At 39.8% G+C, this 18,989-nt stretch overlaps 1 protein-coding gene across 2 annotated transcripts; it reads left to right on the forward strand.

Annotated features, from left to right (window-relative positions):
• The first annotated feature begins 5,543 nt into the window (after positions 1-5,543).
• LSM8 (LSM8 homolog, U6 small nuclear RNA associated) lies at positions 5,544-16,139 on the forward strand. 2 transcript variants are annotated; one of them, XM_063323244.1, is made up of 5 exons: positions 5,544-5,553; positions 10,835-10,892; positions 11,963-12,003; positions 12,537-12,664; positions 15,885-16,139. In XM_063323244.1, exons 2-5 carry the CDS (start codon positions 10,862-10,864, stop codon positions 15,973-15,975), a joined length of 291 nt encoding a protein of 96 aa, XP_063179314.1. In that variant the 5' UTR covers positions 5,544-5,553; positions 10,835-10,861; the 3' UTR covers positions 15,976-16,139. The 2 variants fall into 2 exon arrangements, with proteins under 2 accessions (XP_063179314.1, XP_063179313.1); XM_063323243.1 differs by lacking the exon at positions 5,544-5,553 and having other exon boundaries at positions 10,776-10,892.
• The last annotated feature ends 2,850 nt before the right edge of the window (positions 16,140-18,989 follow it).

The raw sequence follows: 18,989 nt of genomic DNA on the forward strand, positions 1-18,989 counted from the left end.
ACTCCCAGGCAGGGACCCCCCTCAGTCTGTGAGGTGCTACAGAGACACACTCCCATCTTCCAGACAACACTTTCTCTCTGTGTAACACAGCAGACCCGCATCCTGACAAAACTCATCAGGAAATGTCCCTTACAGATTCCTCTGAGTATAGAGTCATCTCAACACCCAAGATGCTGTATCCATGTTCTCAGCTGCTCTAGAGCTCTTGGATCTTGCTTGCACCTGACACACAGCGATAGCTTGCTTTGCATTCCGTGGTGACCATGTAGAAGGAAAAAAGGTAAAGACATGCATGAGAAAAAAATACCCAATATGAAACAATACGCCAGGGTTTTAACCCACCCATCCCCTAAATCCAATGCACTAGCATTGTTCAAAATCTGTTTATTAGAGCATTAGCTGGCATAATCTTGTTGCCAGCTTCCTCCATGCTCTTTTTATTTCTATGTTCAAACATTTGCCTTTGGAATCCTCGCACTGTATAGAGGCCCCTTGCTGGACAATGTCTAAACCCAGAGCAGCAATTGTACCCTTCTGAACTGAGGCTTTGTTCAGCTGGAACATTACTGATTAATCATCAATTCGGCACAACAATGCTTGAAACTAAAAAACAGACCTGCTTCAGAAAACCTGGCATTATACTTGGCATTGTGTGTTGCAATATGTACACACATGGTGCCGTGACATACAGTTTTTAAAGCTGAGCATTTTCCTGGAAAAATTATAACCCTGAGATGTAAGGGATACGTGTTTCAGGAGCTTTTCCTACCTTGAGACAACTTTCATCTAGATATGTATATCCTGGACACAATGCCTCCTGAAAAAACAACTTCTCTCTGTGCAAGAGTGGTGCAGCAGATAAAAAAAGCCTGCATTCAATAAGCGTCTAAACAAATTTGCTAGCAGTGACTGGAGATAAGTTACCAGCTCTGCTTCGTCTGGAAACTGAAGATAATTACGTGTCCGTCACCAAACACATTTTCATAATACAATCATGTCACGCTTGTATTTCAAGATTTTCAGAAAGTCTGGAAATGCATTTCAAAAATCACTGCCAGGCACACTCTTTGAAAGGGATTTTCTTAACCGAGGGCAATGCGCTTCTTTATCACAATAAACGCATTTTGGATATTAACAATATGATGGAGTTTTATAAAAAGATCTCCTTTATTTACAATAGTTGCTATTCGAGTGACATTGTTCATTTCATCTAAGTAATCACAGCTCTTAGGCTGAAATTGGGGAGCAATATTATACAGCAGCTAGAGAAGAAATAGATGAGACTATATATATGTTAGAGCTTTCCAATTTAATGTCATACTTGCATTTCTAACACAATGATAATGCTCCCTAGGTACAGACTAAAAATCAGATTTAAATCACCATGGGTTTGTACATGAACATAATGAACACTAGGTATATTCTTTGAAAAATAATCATAACACCCTCTTGCCAAAAAATAGCAACACTTTTAAAAATTATTTCCTCTATAACACAGCCCCTTTTCCCTGTGCAGAACAGATCACCTCCTGTTTAAATACCACAATCGTGACTACAAAATACCAGAGTCAGCCAATACTAAAAACATTTCTGTGCTGTATATGTTCATAATAAAGAACAAAAATATGAAAGCACTTGCGAAAACAGATTGTGCACATTAGCTTCGGGGCAGCAGCGACTTGCACAATGACAGTCTTATCTTGATACTGTGCTTCGATTTGCAGCGGCCTGTTTTGCCTAGGAGACACACCTGCCTCATCACTTATCTGACATAAAAGAAGACAGACCATTTTTTGAAATATATATAAACACTGTAATATGTCATGTCAGTGTCATCAGCAATGGCAATGAATATTATTTCCATTCTAATGATCTTCTTTCAGATGTATTTAATTCTTTATTTTTCTCTTTCTCTCTTCTTTTTTTTTAATTTAAAAGACAGACAAGCAGGTGAGGCAGATGATAACAGTGCTTTACGTCATGTGTGGCATACTGCGGTCCATATCCCACTCTGGAAATTCTCCTCCTAAGGCTGAAAGAGAATGAAGGTGATTAGTAAAGTATTGGAGTCTCTGGGAAGGAGAAGAGAAGGGGCAAGATGGGGAATGCTCATACATGCTCTGTATCAAATTACATGCGGAGGTGAGAAGCAAAGGAACCTTCCTCAAGAACCAAAAGGGTGTTGTAAAATAAACTATGAAAAATTGCCTATAGTTCAGGAATCCAAATTTGGTTTCTACTGGTGGTACACAGCAGCCTTAGGCAAATCACCTTTCTTTGCATACTGTCTGTAAGACGGAGACATTAATACCTCCTTCCTTCTACACTTTCTCGTGGCTATTCACTGTCTAAATTCCTTGTAGCCAAGACTTTTTGTCTCTCTTCCCATGCTCATATAGAGGGTTTAGCATAATCAGGCCCTAATGTTGACTGATGCCTTCTGGTGTCATTGGAATACCAGAATCTAAAAATTAGCTAACTTCTATTTACAGTTCCACCACTGACTTCAAAAGAAATTCTGCTATTTCAGTGAATGTCTGTGATTCAACTTACAGATTCAGTAAATAATTAGAATAATATATACCAATCATCCTGAGATATGGCAATGCTTAACCAAGATGTACAGAACACTTTTAGTCCCTACAGTGAGTGCAGCATGCAAGTCTCCAGAACACTAGTAGTCGCAGCATATCTAGCACAACTTGAGTAAAATATAAAAAAATAGCATTATATTTGGAAATTTGGTGCTTTCAGGATGGTTTGAATATTCAATGACATACATATTTTTGCCAATGACTGTAAAGGGAGGTAGTGCTTATGAATGACACTTCACTCATTCCTCTTGCTATTCAGTTAGATGTAGCTGATATGTTAAGTGGTTTTCAGTAAGAACATAAGGGACCAGCAGGAATGGCTTTCAACAGCATTAATCAATAATGCAATAGCACAGTGGTTGATAATGAAAAGGCAGCAGTTACTAATGGTTAGCACTGTGCTCTCCAGGACACTGCTCTTCTCCCATGTGAGATACGGTGGAGTGACGGTAACCCTTCTACACCACAGCCAGGCAAGCACGCACTCCAACAGAAGGACATTTCTCAATGCCTTTTATCATTCCCCTCCCAACTACTAGAGCACTATAGAGTTACACAACTAACTTGCACTTTCAGGCATTGGATGTACCCATCCAAATAGCCCAGAAATTTCAGGGCATGAGTTTCTCTGTGACATTCATCACTCCAGAGCGGCAACTAGGCCTTGAACACATGATCTGTTAATCTAAGGAGACGAAATTTTGTCTGAGATTTAAAGGAAAAAAAAACCCTGTGAACACAATGCAACTTCTTGCTGTGAGGTACATCTGCCTCAAACGAAAAGCTTCACCCGTGGGGATACCTCTTCAAACAAGGAATACATCTTGTCATGACCCAAAGCCCTGCGTTTTTTTTCTTTACAAAGGTGTTCCCCAATTTAGACCAACAGTGCAAGCACTAAGTCAACAGAAAGACTTTCTTTTGCTGCCAATCATTCTTACTCCTATTAATCTCTATGATCGCGATCCCTCCCTCCCCTCCAGACACCCTTTTGCTGGCTGCAGCCCAGATTCCAGGGTGCAGGATAAACCGTTACCTTCTTCGCACCAAGGGCCTCAATGCTGAGCCCAGTGTTGGTGCCAGCTGCCTGCCTGAGTGAATCATGAGCTACCACAGCTGGAACAAGCTCACCAAAGCTATTTCTTCTCCCCATAAGTTGACTGACCTTGGTATCAGAACACTAACAGCTAAAAAGACTCATCGTTAGAAGGAATCTAGAGTGCCAGCAGAAATACGAACCAGAGGATGTGACGAGAGTACCTGAAAGTACCCAGTGAAAGAGCTAACACATGCTCTGATGGTAAATGAAGATGCCAGTTGCAATTATCAAGGAGATTCTGGGGGTTGTAAGAGAAAATATCCAGTTGGTGCAGTAGCTTGCAAAATCCTAGGCTAGAGATAACGACAAAACAGACAGCCCTCTTCAAGGCTGTGAAGAAAGTATAGCATCGGTCATCCTCATGTGCCCCCTCTCTTCATTGCTGTTGTTGGTGCAATTCTGTTTGCTTGTTCTTCAAGTTTTGCCTTTCACAGCATAGCCTATTGATTACAAAAAATGGCCTCCTCCTTGCCCTTTGGTCTTATGCCTTCTATTAGACAAAACAGTGCAGTGCCTGTTAAAGGAAAGGCAGATTCTCCTGTTTGTCTTCCTCTCCTGTTGATCATCTTTCATTGACATGTTTCTAACAGGAAAGATTTTGGCACCTCTTCTGGGCAGGACAGTATATTCTGTCTCCGCTTCTGCAATTGCTTTAAAGGCTCTGGTGCCAAAAGATTGCTCTGTGGTACAACGAATAACCTACTTCACAAAATAATGATGCCATGTAAGTTATAAAGCAGAATTATATTGATTTTTTAGTGCAATCTACATTACACCTGGCAGCAGGCAGCGTGTAAGTCACCTCTGAAAAGAGCCCTTTGACCATGCGCTATTCCTTTTACACGGTGATCGTGTGCTGCAGAGCAAAATGAAACAAGAAGTGGAACAGGGTCAAATGGGCATCCCTGCAGAGAGTATTAAGATAAAGGACCTTATATTTAAAACTGGAAGATCTAGTCATCTTAACACAGGCTAAAGATTAGGATCAGTGCTTTTACAGGAAGATGAATTATACTTTGAGAAGTAGGGAATCTATTAGAATGAAAAGCCTGCTTCATGAGAGCAATTTAGCAATTGCAATTTCAACTATTACTGTAAAAAATGATGAACCTGACATGCTAGTAAATGTCAGTTACACGAAGCTTATTATTCATTTTATGTACAACAGAAATGTCTTAACACTTTACTTAGAGCAGCTGAAAACAAGAATCCATTTGCTTTGTAATTCTGTAGTTGCAGGTACACGACCCATTAGCAATGACATTTTTCCTACCAATAGTTCATAACATCCCCTAGAATTATTATCTAAAAGGATAATGGTACTACACTTCTACAGCTGTTTTCAGTTTCTTATGGTAAAAAAAAAAAAAAAAAAGAAAGAGGAAAATGGAAAACAGTTTGTTTTCCTGCAAACAGAAACATGCATGTTATTTTTTATGCTAACACTTAAAATAGGGATGTAGTCATTAAGATCGCTATCGTATTTTGCACATTTTAGCAAAAATTGCTGGAAAAAATATACACTTTCTCATATAAAGGAGCTCTTTGAGTAAAATTAGTTTTTTTGTAATGTTTCCCATGATAGCAGCAGTTGCTATCATAACAAACAAAATCTACATCAGGTGTTTGTTAACACTGAGTTTCTAAAGATAAATAAAAAGCACTTGGGACTACTCATGCAACAGATTTGTTTCTAATGCATTGTAACTTATATTCAGAGTCTACAAGCAATTTTCAAGCTGTTAAACTTTTATATTTTCCAGTTGTTTCATTGCAAACCCCTGTCATTTTATATAATAATATACTACACGAAACACATCTCAACTTAGACTGCAGCTAGTCATGCATGAGGGGAGTGAGACCTTTCTACTTTTCTGCAGCTACTAGATAAAATCTGTGTCCTTGCGTTGCTGATAATGGATCCCTTGAGCCTCCACAGACCCAGAGGAACAAAGCAGAGGTGAAGGGATGTTTCTGTTTTTCCTGAATACATAAACAGAAATCAATCGTGTTTAGTTAGCTTGGGTGTGTATAAACTAAAGATGAGCTAAAGCGCGAGGCTCTTTTTACGGAGTGACATTCTGGGAAGGTAGGTAAAAATCAGAGAGATTTAAATCTTTGAGTCCCAGAAAGTATGAGAAAGGCTGTAGGAAGGATTAAGTAAATGAAATGTGTGCGATTTGGGGGTGCTTAGCTCTCTTCCGGAGTATGTACTGTCTGATTCTTCTTCTTCAGTACGTACCACTCCATTATTCCCTACCTCAGGCACTACTTTTTCTTGAGCAGCAACCAGGGGATCCAATTCTTGTGGAGCAGGCTGACAGATGTTACCAATTCTGGGGGTTTTGTTACACGAAATTTCTTATAGCTGCCATTCCAACAGTTAGGTGATCACATTAGAGTTTCAGCTTTCAAGGAAGCCTGAGGAGTAGGTCTTGAACGTTTCTCCATCTGATCTGACAGGGACATGGCTTGACATGCCACGGCACAGCAGAACTGGTCAGGCCTCTCCTCTTGCGAGAACTCCGCAGTCATTTCACCCTTCAGCATGGCTGGATCTATAACACCTGGCTACTTCTTAATAACCAAGGCAAGCAAAGCCACCAGAAGCTAGCGCGTTTTGGGAGATGTAAAACCGATAAGCAATATACAGTGACAGCAGCAACAGACCGTTCACTCATGCATTCCACCAGCCCTGGGCTAGATAACAAGTTTACACGCAGTAACTCCTTGCACATACACCCTACAACTACTACCGCAGGGTTTCCTTCCTAACCTGGCAGAAAGCAAGGAAGCAGGAAAGCGTGCAGGGACACTCCAGGGCGTGATTAGTTGGTTATATATTCTGCGGAAGGCATAACATACAGCAATACTTGCCACACCAACCTCAACGTACGGAGAATCAATTGCAGAAATAAACTGTTTTTAATTACAGAAGTACATGTCATTAGCAACTAAGCTATGTCTAGACAATGTGAAAGAAAGGGAAAGCCTTTTTAAAAAGGTGTTTTGTTTCTTCAGTTAATTGAGAGCTTAATGGGCATCATGCTCATATTCAGTTATTTAGCATATACTCACATTGTTATTTAGTGTGTCCTCACGAGCCGCTCTGCAGCAACTGAAGGGAAGAAACAGGCAAAAGGGTACCTAGCTGCAAGTTTCTGATCCTAAAAATGTTACATTGGCAACTATGGTCACGAGGAATAAAATTTGCTTGGCCTAATATACGTGTGAACCTGTGAAGTGCCCGTGTCTAGAGTGTGTCAGCCTTAGGCTTGCTTTATAGGTATTGGAGAAACAGGGACAGCGTTAGAGGAAATGCAACCTATAGTAGAAAACTAATGATTTTTCTCTGTAAAGAAGACGAGGGTGACATGCTCAGACTTTAATACTGAACTGAATTTCTACATCTAAAGTTAGGACTTAAGTGATCCTAACCAGCTACAGAGAAACGACCGGCAAGGCTGCTTATTCATTTAATCTAAAATGCCACTATATTTCTGCACTGAAAGAGACCTTGTAATAGCAACCAGAAGCTAAGATTTCCCTCTACTGGAGAAGTCGTTTAACCACAGTTTTAGACTCTTGGTGCTCTCTCTCTAGTACCAATGTTTTCTCCGCACATGCCACAGCTTCAACAAAAGGGGAAATTATGGCCCCAGGTTATAACGTAGTGTACCAAACCTTGCTACTGAGGGGGACAGGCATGCAATATCTTTTTTTTTTTTTTCCTCCTCAAAAAGATGCAGGGATTAGAGTTTCCCACTTCCTATGTGGAGGTTTAATAAATCAGAGAATAACAGCAGTGGTGGCTTCAAACAGGAGCCTGAACCTCGATTGGGACTGTGAGAAGAAGGGCACAGCTGCTTGCCTTCAGGAAAGCGCAGAGCGCAGCTGCATAGATGAAGCCAGAAATTATCTTTTCAGGGTTCATTTATATTGAAAGTGCTAACACCCATTAAGCACCTAGTTTGGAAAAGCCTGGGCACCTGACTTCTCTTTGGGTCTACTCTTTGGGTCCTAGTCCTTCTTATCAAATAAAAACAGTCCTTTGCTGCTTTGAAAGGACACTGTTAAATAAACAGGTAGATCAGAGATTCTCAGGGTATCGGATATTGAGGTAACGTTGCCATGCAAGTATTTTAAGATTTTATCCTACCTCCTTGTATCCTAATGATCTCATATTCTTGGCCTTTGAAAATGTCTATCTTTATAGAGAGAAGGAACAGTATGAAAAGGAAAATGTCAAACCACACACCAAAAAAAAAAATCTTCAGCCTCTTACATGGAATATACAATAATTACTTCCAATCCTGGTATAAGTTTTAGTGGCAGTTTTTAAGCTTTTTATAAAGAACTTAAAAGGATAGGCATTATGTAATGCCCAATTCCAAAAGTACCTTATGTTCTCTGACATCTATCTCTCGTCATGTTTTTGATAAAGGCTGAGCCATTAGACAAATTCCTGAGAGACTACTTTAGTGTAGTTACCTTCAGAGGTGCTCGGAAATGTCTATCCATTTTTTCTGGCTAATTCGTCTTTAAAAAACTTCATTTTGCTTGCTCTGTAGTTGTGATGGCTACAATGTGAAAGGAAACAACTGACACACTGGAAGGGGGTGAAAAAACAGCATTCTGCTGTCCAGAAATGGTATTCCCCACGGGAATTAAACCATGGGCTGGACACCAAGTTCCGATTTGCAACTCTTCCCAATTTGTCCCTGGAGTCTTTATTGAAATAAAAGGAAGTTGCATTAGTACTAAACTCTAAGTAGCACCTATATAGTAAAATTAAAAAAAAAAAAAAAACCAAACAAAATATTTTTACGGTTGAAAGGCAGACATGTGAAAGTCAGGGAATGCAGAACCGAGATGTTTTAAGCAGCGTCAGTTTGACCTCATTTGTGTCTTCATCTTTTGCTACATGATCTGAGACTTCTTTTTATAGGATTCCATCAGTTAAAGAGAACAAAGGCTGGTACCTCATCCCTGTTGAATTAGTCAGTGTTTCTTTTACAAAACTGGGAGTAAAGTAGATGACTTTGAATTTTCAGCTTGTATCAAACACCTGATTGTACCTTCTAGTTATTAAAAATGCATTCTCAGTATTTCAATGTATGAAGATTTATGAAGTTTACAGGTGAAAGCCCTGGAAATCAAGATAATAAGAAAAAAAATCTGAAAGTTAATTTCCTCACATTTTTTTCAAAGAATTATTTGTGAGAGCTTTCTCCTATGAAGGTCTTCTCAGTGCTTCTGCACATCTAATCTCCTGATCATACACGGATCTAATGTTATTTCAGACCATTTTATGAAGCCCATCACAATCACTTTTTTCACTCACAGACTGGAAAACTTCCCAGATATTCATTTTCTCAGTGTCATCCAAAAACTGACAGAAAGGAGAATTCCATATTCTAAGCTAATTTTCTATCTACTGAAGGTCATGAACTTACAATATTCAATCCAGAATTTATATAACATTTCATTTCATAATATGCTGGACTGGAAATGGCTCACTTTATTTTTATACTTTGAAAGAGTATTTCCCACACAGAATTCCATCTGAAAAGGTTGTCATCCAGTGCAATAAATAGCCAATACTGTCAAAAAAGTAGGTGGAAGAAAATTTATTTTAATGTGACTCCATGAAGACTATTTGAGCAGTGGTGCTGAAACAACAGCATCGAGCTTCTGCTTTGAGAAGCCTGATAGATAAGACTGTTGTAAGAGGTCATACATCTGTTTAGGTATCACCAACAGTGATATATTATTAAATACCATTAGAGGGATGCATTCATGACGTTGAATATATTGCAATGCAGAGGATGTCTGGATGTACAACACATTACAGTATGCTTCTGAAAGCCTGTTGCACAGTAACTGATTATATTATCTCCCACAAAGATGGCTAAAGCACCAGGATTAGTTTTGTAGCTTAACTTGGTTCTATTACTGAATGTCTGAACTTAATCTTCCCGAGATACTTCTTCTTGTGTGAAGTACGTCTGGCTCCCTACATGCCTGAAAATTGTCTTCCAGCACCACCATTGAATCCAGCAGATTTTATACACTCCTCTATTTCACAGGACTCTCAGGAAACACAGTGTGCATCATGTAGACTGACCAGAAGGAATAGCAGGCAGTAATAATCAGGAACCATCTGAAGAAATAATGGGCCACCAGAAGGGAAAGGGAAGAATGCTTGTGACAAGTAAAGTTGTACAATGAAAAAGCAGTTCTTCAGGACATCCCTATTTGCCATTCCCATATTTAAATGTAAACATAACGTCCAAACTTCTGCAGAACAATAATCACTTACTTAACAGTGCACATCTTTTTAAACAGATGTATAGTTCTGCTTGGATTGCATTTCCCCATTAAAAAATGGCACAACTCTCCACTTGTAGACCACAGCCAGGGCCCAAGCGGGTGGCTTGCTGCTATGCTCATTTCAGTGTGGGACCTGGGTGCAAAAAAACCACCTTCCCCAAGTCTCTCATCTCAGCCACACCCAGACACCCACTATTTCCTAGAGAAAGCGCCTCTGCTTGGGACTCCAACAGACAGCACTGCAAGTCTGGCCCCGGGCACCCACCCCACAGCTGCGCTTCGAGGCTCCCCGCTTCCAGCCAGGGCGGAGGGGCACCAGCCAGGCCTCCTTCCTGTCCGCCTCACACCGGTGGCCCGCAGGAAAACAAAGGAGGGTTGTGCAGCTCCCGCGTTAGCAAGGAAGTCGCTACGCCCGGGCAGCAAGGACTTCAAGATCCACCCTCAAGCTGGGCACGGCAACAGCCTCCCCTTCTCCCCTCCAAACATCCTCCCACCAAGATGGCGGCTGAGGGGGGGCTCTGTGAGAGGCGTCTCTATGGATGGTGCCATTTGCCGCGGGGAGGGGGGGGCCAGCATAACAACAACCACCACCACCCCCGGGCGACCCCCGGCGATGGCTACTTGGTACAGCCCACCCGCCTCTCCTCGCCGCCGCCGGCCTCTCCGCGCATGCGCAGCCTCAGCACGACCTTCCCCGCGGGGCAGCGCGTCACTGGTGCGCGCCGGAAGTGGTCGCGAAGGTCTTGCCGCCGCTTCCGTCTCCGTCTCGCGGGAGGTGGTTGTCGGCGGGGGAGTGAGGAGAAGTGAAGAGAAGTGAAGCGCGGGAGCCGTCGCCATGACCTCGGCTTTGGAGAATTACATCAACCGTATCCTTCCGTCGGGCGGAAACGTTCCGGGGCAGCCTTCGGGGCCGGGGGAACGGGCCTTCGCTCTGCTTGGCGCCCGGGGGCGTGAGGGGAGGCCGGGTGCGGCGGGCCCGGCGGGTCGGTGCCGCTGAAAGCTGGGCGGCTGCAGCATGGCGCGGGGTTGGGTGCTGCGGGCATCGGGTACCTGCGGGCCCGGCAAGGTGTGAGCTGCCAGGAGATGCCCAGCCCTAGGCCGGCTGCTGAAGGGCCTGTGAAAGCATGTCGGCCAGGGCCTCTGGCCTCCTACATCCCGCTCCCGCGGCTGGTTGTCTTGCCTGGGGCCTTCCTGCTTGGCAAATTCGGTTTATCTTTACATAAGGCTGGCTTACAGAAGTCCCCTGTAGCCTCCAGTGCTGTAAACCTGATTTTTGCTTGGATCTGTGATGAGATTCACAATGGGCCTGGCCCCTTAAATGGCTCTTAACATGTGTTTAGTTATCAGTTTTACATCATTTGCTCAAAAGCTGTGAGTTTCTGTTTGTGGAACCCTTTTCTTTTTAGTTTTTTGTACCCATAATAACCTATGGGCATTTTTAATTTTATTTACAAACAGTAAGATACTAACCCAAAACCATTCAGAATGATGTATGTATGATCATCAAATCGGGATAGTCAGACCTTCAGAGTGAGGGGATGTAGGATCCCAAACTCAGGATCCCTGCTGCTAAGCTGTTTTTAAAGAATTAGCTTGAAGTGCTTCTAAAACTGTTTATGCTGTTTCAATTTTGGGGTAGTGCGGTTAGTAATGGGAAGAGAAATGAACTCAAATCTTTAGTCTGCTTTCAGTGGTGTTCATGTTTGTGTATGACTCCCCACAATTGGGTGAAGTGAAACTTTAAAACAGATTGTCATAAAAATACTGTGTTGTTAAATGTTACTATGAACTATGCTGCGTTTTTTAAAAAAAGAAATGGTGGTAGACTTTTCTGGCTCTTAATGACTCCTAAAACTTACATTACATATAGATGTTTCATAAAATGTTAATGGTTCTATTTCAGATATCTGTAAACATTTCCTTAATGAACTATCAGGTACTGTTGCAGTAATTACTTCTGATGGAAGAATGATTGTGGTGAGACTTGTATTTTTTAAAATTTTATTTTCTCCCCTAAATATTCCCCCAAATTCCATCATGGCAGTGAAGAACTATGCTAGGATATTATCACTTACATGTTCATGTCTAAGAATGGTTTCAGTGGTTTTGACCACAAGGATCTTAATTTTTCTGTTCATTGATTGATTAATTATTTCTTTGATTTCTGGAAACTTCTGTATGAGGAAGACTAAAATAGCATAGAAATAGTAAAATTAGTTGTCTAGAGGGCCATCGTTGGTAAAAGGGAAACTTTACTTCTTTTAATGCTAAAGATTACTGTAGATTTTAGCATGAACGCTCAGTAGTAAATATAAATACTTTTCTTAAATTGATTATTGCTTTTAGAGTTTCATTCTCCAGCTGTTTGTGTTTAAGCCTGACAATAAAACCTAAAGAGACATCTGTTGTCTAGTACCTTAGTATTGCCACCTTGTTTAAGATATCCTTCATAGCAAAGATCATAAATTTAAAACATTATTGGAGTGCTTTATTTTTGTGTGTTTTTTCAGGGAACCCTCAAAGGTTTTGATCAAACCATTAACTTGATTTTGGATGAAAGCCACGAACGAGTGTTCAGTTCTTCACAAGGAGTTGAGCAAGTAGTGCTGGGATTATACATTGTAAGAGGTGATAACGTGTAAGTATAGCATATTCTTGCTTAAATCAAATTAATAAAAATTTATTGTTCGTGTATATATATGTAATGCATCTGTATACATCTTGATGGCCCCAGACATCTCATATCTCTGTGGGTAGCACTGATAGTACTGTCAAAGCTGAGGTGTATTAAATATAAATAGCAAATATCTATGTTTCTGTTACAGAAGTGATTGCATGTTAAGATTTACTGAGCTGTAAATTAACCAGCTCATGTACTGATAGCGACCTAGGAACGGTCAGTATAAAGCTCAGCATTTTCCTTTGATGAGTCTAGAGGCATCGTAGATGTTCTTTATGCGAGTCTGTGAAAGGCAGGATCCATCGATGGAGGAAAAGGTAGAAGAATGAACAAAAGATGGGACAAAACTTGTGTGCAAAAAGTCAGCAATTTGTTATATCAGGTTGACTTCTAACAGGATATTTTTTTAGATGAGATTTTCACAGAGAACACTTCATACTGTAAAACCCATGAAGATTCTGTCTTGACAGTGTAACAGCTGTTGAAGCCGATGTAGTGACAGGTTGAATGAATGAGTTGATAATTGATGAAAAATGCCCTGACAAAATAAGAGTAAAAACTCATTAAATACAGAGAAAAGTAGCTCATGTACCGAACAGTCGTGAGAGTTATAAGAGAAGTGGAAAGAAGGCTGCTAAGTAAGTGGGCCTGCTAGGAAGATCACTTTTGCAGCAGCATTCTGAAACTGATGACAAAAAAATGAGATTACTTTTTACCACAACCAGAAAAAGAGCATGTCGCAGTGACCAACATGTGAGCCTGGATAGGAATTTTAATCTTCTAATTCTACCGAATATTTCTGTACAAAGAAATGTCAAGAGTTAGATTTTTATCTAGGTGTGTTTATGTAATATCATTGAGGAAATGGATCATTTTGGAAGGCTTTCATCACTTTTGACTTAAGCTTTTAAGCGAAAATAAATTAATTGATAAATGGACAAAGGTAAGACTAAGCATGCTACTCTACCAGTAACTTTTCATTCAAATAGTACAAATCTGTCTAAAAGGCAAATAATTTACTACTACACTTTTTCACCATGCCAGGCTGCCTCATTACTCAAATACACTCAAAACGTTCTTTTATTGAAATTATTCTATTTTTTGTAACCTAACTCAGAAATGTATTCGTTAGAAGGAATAATTGTGTATTAATGCAACTCTTAATATACTGAAATTCAGCATCCTTATAGGAAGAAGATCAACGAAAGAACAGCTAAGTAACAGTAACTTCAAGATAGGGGACTCTCAGAAAGTTGAGAAGCTCTTGAAAAATAAAATAAAAGATGAAGTCATGGGATAAAATGCTTCCAGACACTCCATTGTGCATTGCTAGAAGCTTGCAGTGAATATGCAGCATCAATCAGAAAAACTCAGTATGGTTCGAAAGCAAATAAAGGTTGTTAGGAGGAAAAAGACAACTTCTGTTTTAGAAGCGTGTGGTGGATTATGAAAACCAGAAAAGATATTAGTGCTAGAAAGTTATGTGTAAAACTGTAATAAAAATGGTGAAGAAAAGCTGGTTAAAACCCCCAAACCTCTTAAATACATGTGTGTTTGTTTTGCTGTGTGAGAAGCAGAAAGCCTATCAAAGAGACATCAGGAGTGGCAGATATTGTTTGTTCCTTTTACATCTAGGAGAATGAGATCTCTGATAAAAAGCTGTATTTCTTGATGTGAACTGAAGAGAAACTTATGCTTTGATATCATAGGCAATCTTTAATCTAAGGAAGTGTTTTAAATTGAAGTGTCACTTTGAAAAAAGCTGACAAATGAAATAGTAATGAGCATCCAGGATCAAGTTCTTTTCATGCGAGAATTCTGAAGGGACTCAAATTTCAAATGGGGTTTTATGCTGGTGAATACTTGAATGTTCACTTGGCAGAAGCAGTTTACATTTGTGTTGTCTGAGCTCCTGACGTAGTGAGGATGTAGACAGTGATAGAACTAAGCAAGCTACTCAGCTGACCAGATTTCTGTGTCAGGGCAAGCTAAGTTCCTCTTTAGTTTCCACTGACTGTCATTGGAACCTAGACACCTGTATTGGGATGTCTTAAGCTCAGTGTCACCCTCGTCTCTGGCTGGTTTTTTGTTTTCTTTGGTTTTTTTTTTTTTTTTTTGTAAATAGCAATTCGCTGTGAAGGAACAATATTAGGAAGAAAGCTAAACCAGCAGACATCGTCATGTCATTGCATAAACACCTAGTATGCTACTACCTTTAGAGGGGTGCAGTATGAAAATGCATGAAGACCGCAAGTGAGAATAAGTAGAGGTATGAAATGTTTTCTGTCAAGGAAAGGCTGAATAGGCAAGGGCTCTTCAGTTTGGAAAAGCACGACTATAGTGGTTATTGGTTGCTGTGAAATCAGGAGGAGTAGAAGGAGATGGGAAGATAATTACTTCATTTAAATTCCTCTAGTTTTTTCTGTTACTGAAAATGGAAGATACTCTGACAATGAGTTATATATAAAGGTATTTCATTGCACACTGTAAAAAATAATTGTGTAACTCACTACAGCAGGATTGTAGCAAACGCAAAAACCAGAAATGTATTCAGAAAGGTATTGAGTGGATTAATATAGCATAGTTTCCGGTGGCTGTTAATTAATTTTGTGGATACAGCCACTAGCTGGCAAGTCTCTGAAGTGGTAAATAGAAGGGTATGCCTGAAGGATTAGATTCTTTGCTCTTATGTTCCCATCCTGAGCTAGTATGACTTCTGTTACCTTCATCTTCTTTTCTCTTTAAAGAAGTTCTACTGGTGACACTAGTGTTTTAGTCCAGGTAAGTCTTAACATAGCACAGGTGATGGATAAAGTAGTAATATTTTATTAGGGAGATTGCAGGAAGTTGTCTTGCTTATCTGATGCCATATGGACTTAAAAATTGCCGTGGTTAGATGTTACTCTTGAAAAGCTCTTCTCTCTAAAAGGTTTCCAGCTCTTGTTTCAGAGGCTAACTTACTGCCTAAAACAGACCAGTAGTATTTGGTTCTTATAACCTATACTTAAAAAAAACCCACCAAACTTCCTTTATACTCTACTTATAGCTATCAAAATTTGAAGGTCAAAGGACAGAGCTCTACAACTTAAAAAAAAAAAAAAGTTCACTAGTTAATTTTGTGGTTTTCTAGATTTGTACCAAGGTATTTCAACAACTGATAACCTGTTTTTTATTGCAGTGCTGTCATTGGTGAAATTGATGAAGAGACAGATTCAGCTCTTGACTTGGGGAACATTCGAGCAGAACCTTTAAACTCAGTTGTGCATTGAAAAGATGAAAATGCACAGGGACTTTGTAAATCTTTGGTTGTACAGACCTATTTAACAATGTGGACAATTTTTACAAATTGTGTTTAATTTGTTTAGTCACCAGTTTTTTATTATGAATATGTTGTAGTTTTGCATGTAAATTAAAGTTTCTACATTTTACTAAAGACGCTTTCACTGAATTTCCTTTGGGTTTCATGCTGCATAATTCCACTGTAAATTATGTACTGGTAATTGCAAGCAATATCAGTGATAGTCCTGATATTGTGTATGTATACCTTGTTCTTAAAAATAAGATCTCTTTCCTAAAGATAAACCAAGGCTTTTTATGTTAACTCAGGATTATTTGGAGGTAGATTGTGTAACAGTCAATTTAACCATCTCTAAATGTAATTCTGGCTGTAAGTAGAAAACTGTTTTTTTGTGGGCGTTTTTTGTGTAGTGTAGAAAGCAAGAATGTTAAAAGCTTTCACAGTCAAATTAATGACTTATGCATGTAATAGGGTTTTTTTTTTGTTTTTTATCAAACATTGTTCTCTAAGTCCCCAAGACTACACTGGAGGTGCAGGAGTTCTTAGTGCCTTAATGCTTGTAAACAAATTAAATTGGAGAAAGACAGACTTTTGAGCAGGAGCACAGAACCTAAACCAAATATACACATTTATTTGAAGCCCATTAAGTTCCAGACCAACTCATTCTCTAGCTTCTCTCAGCAGCTGTCAAGTTGCTCAAAATTTGTGTAGGGGTTATAGAAAGAGAATTGTGTGTTTGCTAATGTGTAACCGTTGTCTTGCTAGAGTAGTTCAGAAGACACAGGAGTACTTTAGATAGAGAAATTATTTCTTTTAAATTAAATTTGGCGTACTTTTGAACATCAGGATCACATGTAACCATAATAGGCCTCTCCTTATCAGCCACTGACAAACTAAGTGGGACAAGCTCTGTGTGGTATCCTGTGTTATAGGCCACATCCTATTTACTACCCAGCAGAAATACTGCCTTGGTGGCAGCAAGGGGGAGTTGGTACTATTGGACAAAGCTGTTTTCCTTGTCCTCTAGTGTGCCAACAGGCCCCATATAGAAGTGTGCTGTTGAAATATTCGTTTTTTTAATACTGACTTTAATATTAAGTGGGATTTGATATTTTTCATTGCAAGTATGCTGATTGGAAACAAAGTACATTGAACTGAAGGTATTTGTTCCCATGAAATCTGTCTCAATTCTTGCAGCTTCCAGCTTGTTTTCTGAGATTGTTCTTGGTGGAGCACGTGAAGCCCAGCAAACCTTTTTTGCCTTTATCCATCTTGTGACCTAGTAAAAGTAATGTCTTACAGTTTTCTGTCCACACTTCTGCAGGGAATTGCTGAGCAGACGTTGAATAAGACAAATCAGGGTTTTTCTGTAATTACTGAAAGTCAGTGAAGTCTGGCTATAATTAATTACGTCAAAAGAATTGATCAGTTTTATTAAAGAGTGAACAAAATTGTGTATAGTGAAAGGCCCTTTTGCTACTGAAACACTGATATCGGCACAAGAGAAAAGAAAGAATAGAAAGTGAATTGTATTGATAAAGAACAAATGAAGCAGATGATGTAAATTAGCTACTTTAGGGTTCAGCAGAAAAAAATGCAGAGGCAAAGAGTAGAATCAGCATGAGCTGATTTTAAATGCACTACGTGGCCTTGGCTGTATTAGGAGAGTTATAGTTGAAATACATAGGTTGGGTATTTGTAGAAGCACTGGAATGACTAAAGAAATCAGTTGCTTTATAGCTGAGGAATTATGTTTGAAGTTGAGTTATGGAACGTTAATGCATATGGAGACCATCGGCCTTGAGCACGTCGTTTCCAATGCAACTCCTTGGTCCTGTGCTTGGTTGAGGGCATAAAGTATGATGAGCTGCTGATGTTAGTTGAAACTTTTCTCTGTCCTTGAAGTGATGATTTCAGGTGCAAAACTGTGGAACCAAGGTGGTGAAGATGATCAGTAAAATCCGGGGGCTGACCAAGTGAGAATTCAGAGTAGTTCAGGAATTGTCGGAGCAGTAAAAACATGATCTGGGAAGTAGCTGTACACAGGTGTTTAAAAGAGAGATGGCAAACCCTGTCCTCTTCCCTTCAGGTGAGTGACCTCAGGTCTTGTGTGCACTTTTTCTGGACCTGTGAAATTGTGTGTGCGGGGTGGGGGGGGTTGGTTACAGCTCAAAGAAGTTAAGAAGTGTCTCTGCTGACAGGCTGACCTAAACTTCAGGTGTTCTCCAAGGGGTTGAGAAAGATAAGTTTAAACTCCCTTTCAGAAAAGAATCCTAACAAAAACTGGCTGCACAAAGCCCAAGTGGGTTGATGCCTAGTGCGCTGTCAAATGGATTCTTCTGCAATGAGGTAGGCAAAGGATGGCCAGCTCACAGGTCTGATTGGCATTGTGGGCAGTAACATCCCTGCCAAGACGTAGCCTGCTCAGAAGCAAAGTTCTGTCTAAAACCTTAAAACTGGCAGCTGTGGAGGTTGCTTACCTTCGTGCATAGACAGCCTCAATGTAAAGCTTTTCAGAGTTGTGATTTCTGGCTTACACACAAACTTTGTTTCAATTTCTGCACCAAATTTTGCTTCAATTTGATGCCATTGGTTTTGGTCTGGATTTGACCAAAGCATCTTCTGGATGCAGTCATGAAGGGATCAAAACCAGGAGAGCCAGTCAGAAAGGGTTTCTTGAAATTGAATCTAGGGCCCAGTATGCTTTTAAAAATTGTAAAACAAAATTATAGCCTTGTGAATTTATAGGACCTCTAATCTATAGTTGATAACTAGGTCCCTGTAAGTATATGGTGGAGAGAAAGCACTCAGGAAAACAGTATTTGATGCAGGAAGTTGAATTACAACCAGTCTGAAATAGCATTTTTATTGAATCAAACCTGTAGTGCAGTCCAGCTAAAAAGATAGGTCACCAATGAAAGCCAATAATTTTTTTATAACATTAATTTACTCTCATAAAATGAATCAAAGTAGGAAAAATAAATG

Source organism: Chroicocephalus ridibundus, chromosome 1, assembly GCF_963924245.1.
Source record: "Chroicocephalus ridibundus chromosome 1, bChrRid1.1, whole genome shotgun sequence".
Lineage (NCBI taxonomy): Eukaryota > Metazoa > Chordata > Aves > Charadriiformes > Laridae > Chroicocephalus > Chroicocephalus ridibundus.